This window comes from Pleuronectes platessa, chromosome 14 (assembly GCF_947347685.1).
Source record: "Pleuronectes platessa chromosome 14, fPlePla1.1, whole genome shotgun sequence".
Taxonomy (NCBI): domain Eukaryota; kingdom Metazoa; phylum Chordata; class Actinopteri; order Pleuronectiformes; family Pleuronectidae; genus Pleuronectes; species Pleuronectes platessa.
In genome coordinates this window covers 10,565,190-10,572,395 of record NC_070639.1, presented here as the reverse complement: position 1 = coordinate 10,572,395, position 7,206 = coordinate 10,565,190, and the positions used below count along the sequence as shown (strand labels likewise).

Sequence of the window (7,206 nt, the reverse complement as noted above, 5' to 3'; positions counted from 1 at the left end):
GTAAATACAATACTCTCACTCAGCTTCAGTTGAGTTCTATTCAAGACAAGCATTATAATTATAAACACATAATTATTCTGTTACACTTATTTTTGATGTCTCTGGTTTTCACTTTTGTATTATTTTATTTTACGAATAATTATATGTTTGTTTTATAGCTTGAACTTGTGTATTTAATACTTTTATCACTTTATGTTTTAAAGATTCCTCTTCAAATTTCTCAGTCAGTTTGTTTACATGCAGAACCAGGTTAGAGTCAGTTTCCATATAGATTCAGTTTTTTGATACCATATAAGCATATAACTCAGTTTCATATCATATCAGATGTGTCAAGGAAAAAATAAACAAATTAACTAGAGTGTACGTATAGATATACAGTATTCAATTGCTTGCTCCTCAGATTTTTCTAGTGCATCTTAGTTCCGTGTGTATATGTGAACGTGCTGCATGATCCTCTACAAACTACTGGCACTCCAAAAACGTTTTATGAACACTTCACTCACCCCTCTATCGAGGGAGTTAATTTCAATTTTTGTGTCAACTATCCCTTGGACTCAGGGGTTCCCAAACATTTCCATGCCTAGGACCCCCATATAGCATAAGCCTCTGTCGGGGACCCCCAGTTGCAAACTAATAAAAAATTATGTGCGACATGATGGCAAATATCAAATATCAAACATACAACTTCTTGAATTATTTCCCTCATTTTTATTAATAACTTTTTTATATTAAAAACATATCTTGTCCTTTCTGTACAGTAATATCAACCATAAGCACACATATATTTATAAAAACTGGAGTGTGTGTATACATAAAAGCCAGACTCAGGTATGTGGTGGCAAATGGAAGAAGAGATTTCATACCTCAGCGTTTTAGATGCCAAGGTCGCATTCGGTGGTTGTGGCAGTTTTGCAGCGGAGTCAACTTAAGTCTGGTTGTCTGATGGTCATTTTTTTTTTTTATGTGTGCATTTTGCCTTTAGCAGGAGGTAGCTGGCTATTTTTAGCAACTTTCTGATGCAGAGGATGCTCAATTCTGATTGGTTTGAACTGTGTGTTTTTTTTAAATAAAAATATTGGCATCCTGGGACACAGATTTCGATATGCAGTGATTAATAATATCTAAAAAACATATTTAATTTAATAATAATTCTAAGTTTATTGCAACATTTCCCTGACAGTTTCCGTGACTCCCTTGGCATACCCTTGGGGGTCGGGACCCCCACTTTGAAAAGCAGGGGTTTAACTGATGCACCTGAGCTGTTGCACCAGTTCACTGGACGAACATGTGTGTAGCAGAGGTGGTGTCATGCTCCCTAAGACACAAAATGTAAGAAAGAAAATATCATGAATTTTCAAAGTAACAGCTATTATGAAATGTATTGTTATCATAAAATACCCCTAATAACTGCATGAGAAATGGCTTTATTATTAATGAATGTTTTAAATTGACATTTGAGGGAAACTTAAGAGCCAAAGAGTATTGCAGCAAATTAAATATGACACGTTTCTTCTATCTCTGCCTGTATTACCGTTTATTCTGCGTCTCGAAGGTCCTCATTAAAAGCCGTCTCCTCAGGATTTATCACCTCCGCCTCCCCACGTGTGACCGGGACTCTCCTAAACAATCAAACATCAGTTAATAGGAGATACAATAATTAGATATAAAATACAGTATTACTAAACTTGGTACCTTGAACCTAAAAATGGAAGTTTGTCAGATTTATAAAGACACCACGCTGCTGCTGCTGCTACTACGATAAGGACGATCAGAAGAGCAAATAAGATCCAACAAACAATGCAGGATTCTGTAGGGAGAAAAAAACAAAGAAGAAGGAAGAACACAGTTAGAGGAAATACTGTCAGCTTATCTCCCTAAAACTTGTCACTGTGGTTGATAGGTACTGTACATGTTGAGCTCTGTGGTGCTTCATCGTGCACTGCAACTTTTGTGATGAAGCACTCACTCACTCACTTACTTACTTCCAGGTGTCCCCAAGCCCAAACATTTGAATTCGACACCTAACGAGATCATTTACTTTGTGTATTAAGCCTAAATGTCAGCTGATGTCTTTCTATGAGGTGCATTCACAGACCGTCGGACGTGCTAACGCCCATTAGCTAAGACACTTCTGGTGGACTTTAAGGCTTTAAACATGGTGTAAATGACCTCATTTGAAGTCAAATTTGAATGTTGGGGCTTGCGGACACTTGGATGACAGCACACGAGCAGTTTGGAGGTTGTTTTATTATTTTGGGTGAACTATCCCTTGAAGAAAACCTTGACAGAAGGCGAATGAGAGGAATCCTGACTAAATACCTGCAGCAGTCCTGATGTCCAACTTTATCAATAATTTAGGGGAGAAATATTTTTTTTGATTCCAATCGTTTTTTAAACATTTTTATAAAGAGACACAAACGCAGACACTCATTCAGAAAAGATGTCAACATTCATAACAGCCTAAACAGATTGCAAAACTAGACCTCACCTGAAATCACAGATCTAAAGATGTAAACAGTGCTTCTTCCATGCAAGTTAAATGCGGTACACTGGTAGAGGCCATTCAGGTCAGAGCTCCTGGTCAGAAACTGCAGTGTTCCACCCTCTACTCTGACACCAGACTGAGGCCACGCTTTGCCAACTCTGAGGCAGAGAAAACAAGAATGAGTATCAAACATGGAGCCAAGTGACGACTGCTGTAGAGACACAACATGTGTCACGCTGTAGAGATGTGCAACTAATCAGATGATAACTTTAGATTCTAGCTGTCTCTAGAATTTCAAGTTAGCCTGGATGCCAGACAAACTTAGCCCCGCCCACAACATTTGAGGTCGGGAAGTTCGGTCTGGAGTCGCTCCGTTGGGGAGAAATTATGCCCGGTACGAAATCGACCGGGCCAATCAGATTGTCAGGGCGGGCTTTATACGATGATGGACAGATGATCAACGGTAACGTAATCAACCACGTCATCAAAGTGCGCTTAGGTTGAATGCCTGCCGCTGGAGAGCTGAGATGTGTAGATGCTGCATTTGATTCTGTTTTAGAAGACATCGACAGCGCGTTCATTTTGAAAGAGGAACAGAGAACGCGGAGGTGACGCCAAAGCGCCGCGCCGCGCTAATCCCTATCGCGCCGGCGCTTGGCTGTTCACACCGGACGCTGAAGCGACGCTGAACCGCCGGGCAGCGCTAATAATATCCCCCGTTGATCCAGTAGTATAAAAGCATATACTTACTTGTTGCTCCAACATTAAGCAACAGCAATCCAACATTTGTCTTTCTTGGTGTTGTCTTTATACAACATGTTCCGAGGATCATACAACTCACTGCACTTCTCCACTTCAATTATTAATTTAATGTCATCCATGTTGAAGAACTTCTCCGCTGTTTGCTCCGTTAAATGTCGGGTGTCGAGGGTAAATTACGTATTCTCCACTCAAGCCTATGTGGAGAATACGTAGCCCCCCTCTCTCTTTTTATCGTTATCATTGCTAGTGTGGCTGTAGTGGATGGGCAGAGGGGGACATTTAATAATGTCATTGGTAAAATTAAAACTCCAGGACAACAGAAGGGGAATTCAAATCATGAGATGCATATTTGATAATTTATATCATATAAAATATGTCATCAATATCGTTTAAAATCATTTTTCAGTGTGTTTCCTGGCGCGATAAAAAACAAAGAAACGATCTCTGCACGGCGCGAGGCAGCCTTGGTGCAGCGCGGCGCTTCAGCCTCCGGTGTGACCCGCACAAAGATTTAACATGGGAGTGGATGGGAGCCAGCTGTTATTTAAGCTATTTAAGCTGCGCTTAAGCGTCGCTTCAGCGTCCGGTGTGAACCCGACGTTAGTAAATAACTCACAATGAGTCGCTTAACATACGTCACATACTACAATTGCTCTGATTGGTTGTAGGTCTATCCAATTGAGACAAGAGGTTTTTTTTCCTTCTGGTTCGGTTGAAACACGCCCCATAATCACAGCCCAATGGAGCGGTATCAGACTCACATTCTGACTAGAATTGTGAGTATGACAACGTCAGGCTAATTTCAAGTAGTTCATAAGTCAAACTTAGACATCTTTAGCCCTGTTCACACCTGGTACTAAAATGAATCCTGAATGTGTTTCCTGTGACTTGTGATTGGATCTCACTGAAGGAGCCATAAATAAGTTTTAAAAAGATTTTTATTTTTATGTTAGTTATGATATAAGATGGTAAGGATTTGTATTTTGGGATTATTTCTCATTTGTTGTTTACTTATGATCATATAGATTTGGAAGGAAATAGGTTATAGGGATAGTGGTTGGGGTTATAGTTTATATAAGCACCTGTGTAGGACGGAGAGAGGGTGAGTGGGGACACTGTATTTTTTGTTGACCGCTAAAACTTCCCCACGCAGCATGCTATTTTCCGTTGCATGTTTCAATAAGATGATCTTCTTTTTCTGTAATAAAAGTGGATACGCATTTTTACAGGTAGCAGTGATTTTTGGATCAGCGCGTCATTCAAATCATTAGGCCCTACCTCAGCCCCTCAGTGACTAGTTTGTTTTCACAAAGTCGCTATACTCACTTACTCCCTCTGTAAGCAAATTATGTAATTTCTGTCTGTATGATATTTAACCCAGTGTGATTATAAGTGCCTGTGTCTGTATAGCTGCTTTCAGACATGCACTGGACTCTGTGGATCATGTGTGAACACAAATGTCAGAGTGAGACGCTCCGCAGTTTCTACGGACTTCATCCAACACCTTTAGAAATGATTCATTGCAATTGTGATCATTCTCCTTACTTCAGTAACACAATATACAATTCAAACGCATCCAAATTCATACAATAAATGAACTAAATATTTTGGGTTAAGACATTTTCCATTGAAATGGATTGATTCTAATTACTGTACCTGGTCCAGTTAAATTCTGCTTTGGGGTTGGCATCAGTCACACATTGAAATGAGTCTTTGAGATTTTCAACAATTTTCACTTCCATAGGCGCAACTGCAAGAAACCGAAGGAGAACCAGCTGTGTTATGTCTTATATCAAAAAAATATTAAACAGTTATCTTGTTACCTTGCTTACTGTGGGATTTTCATTTAAATGTTTCATGGTCATTTTGGAACTGCAAACTTGAAAAACTGTTTTTTGGGGTTGTAACTTAGCACACCTCAGTGTTAGTCTTTACAGAGGTCCATTGTGTCATTCATGATCTTGCTAAACCATGATAACTTGTGTATTATACTGTTGTGGGACAAATAAAAGATTAGCTTAGCTTTCTTGCTTTGAGTACTGTAATTGAAAAAAATTTAAAGCTTGTATTTCTCATGCCTTTCCTTGTATGTTTTTTGATGTGACCAATGACCATAGATGGTACAAGAACAAAATGGTACAGAATGCCTCATTAGGAGATGCTATCCATGTTCATCCTCAGCTGCCGAGTTCTGTACTCTGTATTTAAGCACTTACAAACACTTTCTCTAAAGATTTTAAATCAATCCATGAAAAAGTGAATCATTTCAACTCGGCAGTGTGGCACCAGAGACATCCAAAAAGAAATCATACACTAAACTAATGTCATTGGGAAATGAAACAGAATTTGCCTGCTAAAGAGGGAATGCGATAGAGAGGAGAGAATGTGCAGAAAGAGCAAACAATTGACACAATAATTGTTACACTAATGCGTCATGGGTAAAATGATGAAGGGATTATGTTTTATATCCAAAACATCAAAGGTCAACTTTACTACAACATCATAAGGTTCTGCAAAAAATAAATTATTCAACACTAGAAGTCAATAACAGCAGGGACATATTGAGACTGTATTACTGAGGCAAACACCTACAAGTTTGTAATTATGATTTTAAAACAGGCAACAGTGTTTATCAATGGGATGCAAGGGGTCCTGTAATCCACAGCACAGATTCAACCACCTTCAACATGAGAGCAGCGCTCGAAAACACCTTTGAGTGTGCAGGGACGTCAATATAATTAACCATTAGGAAAACTGTAATCTTTCAAAAAGAATTGATGTTGTGAATGAGAAATAAGCCTCATCAGAAACTGAGGTAGAGGAGTGATTGTATACTCACAGTAAACTTGTATAGTAAAGGGGATCTTTGCCTCTTTCAACAGGGCTGGACTGGTGACGACACAGTGGACCACCTGTTGGTCGATATCCATGGTAGGTACTCCAAACAGGTAGCTGACTGTGGTAGTCTTACCATCATCATGATGCGTGGAGTTGGCTGTTGACCTCAAGTTGTCTGCTAAGCTACCTGTGAGCCAGCTCACGTTTGCCGGAGGCTTACAATCAGCAGCCGTGCAGGTGGCAATGCAAACTTCCTTATCAGCCAAAGTAGGAAGGTTATCCTTCACACGTATGACAGGAGGCACTGAAAGAGTTATCAGACACAAAAGGTTAACATGCCCAAGAAGGGAATCTTCTCTAATTCACACAAAAGATTTTTTAACCAAATTAAAATTTTACCGAGCACATCCAGATGTATATGTGTGCTGTGAGTTCCGCTGGGGAACAAAGTGAAGATGCAAGTGTAGATGTCTTCATCCTGCAATGAGACATTGGAGATCTGGAAAGATCCATCAAGCTCATTGAAGCTCCCAATAAACTGAATTCGATCATCGCGTCCATTGACATACTCTGGTCCATTTTTTTTCCGAACAGTCAAGAAAAAACTGGTCATCCTCTGCCATGAAATCTGGTTGACAGTCTCTGTGTTGTCAACAAGTTTGCAGTTGAATGTAACTGTACGTCCTTGCACCACAGTCCTGTTTCCTCCAATCACCTGGAGAGCTGTAAAAAAAATAAAACCTATCAGTCTATTTAAAAGCACAAACAGACTTAAAAAGCCACATGCAAGAAATCCTAACACATTTGATTGGACTCTCTGGCAGCCATGCTTTGTTTCTTACACCTGCGCTACGTGGCAGCTTACAGGTTGAATTGTTCTAAAGCAACTTAGCTGGTTTCTTTACTGAATGAGTAAAATGAAAATCCCTGAATTCAATTCAAATATATTGGCTGTGAAAACCCGAGGGCATGGATATCATTATTAGGCACTGTGAGTGGCGGTGGTCTAGTGGCAGAAACTTGAACTATGGGCAGAGAAGGTCTCTGGTTCATCTCTGGTTCGACTCCACGGAGAGACGACCTACCCTGTCTAGTGCCCCTGAGCAAGGCACCTTACTCCC

General features: G+C 39.8%; 1 protein-coding gene across 3 annotated transcripts in view; it reads right to left on the bottom strand.

Annotated features, from left to right (window-relative positions):
- Window positions 1-7,206, bottom strand: part of LOC128456483 (nectin-4) — a 54,809-nt gene that overhangs the window by 31,435 nt on the left and 16,168 nt on the right. Inside the window, exons 2-8 of one of the 3 annotated variants that reach the window (XR_008341842.1) lie at window positions 6,485-6,808; window positions 6,087-6,389; window positions 4,904-4,997; window positions 2,489-2,643; window positions 1,693-1,807; window positions 1,532-1,619; window positions 1,256-1,315 (exon numbers count right to left, since the gene is read on the bottom strand). Coding sequence is in view for 1 of the 3 variants with exons in the window: in XM_053440675.1 (XP_053296650.1) it covers window positions 1,535-1,619; window positions 1,693-1,807; window positions 2,489-2,643; window positions 4,904-4,997; window positions 6,087-6,389; window positions 6,485-6,808 (1,076 nt within the window). In the remaining 2 variants the exon portion in view is untranslated. Of the gene's footprint in view, window positions 1-731; window positions 1,316-1,531; window positions 1,620-1,692; window positions 1,808-2,488; window positions 2,644-4,903; window positions 4,998-6,086; window positions 6,390-6,484; window positions 6,809-7,206 lie in introns of those variants that run through there. The other 2 variants (XM_053440675.1, XR_008341847.1) reach the window with 2 other exon arrangements.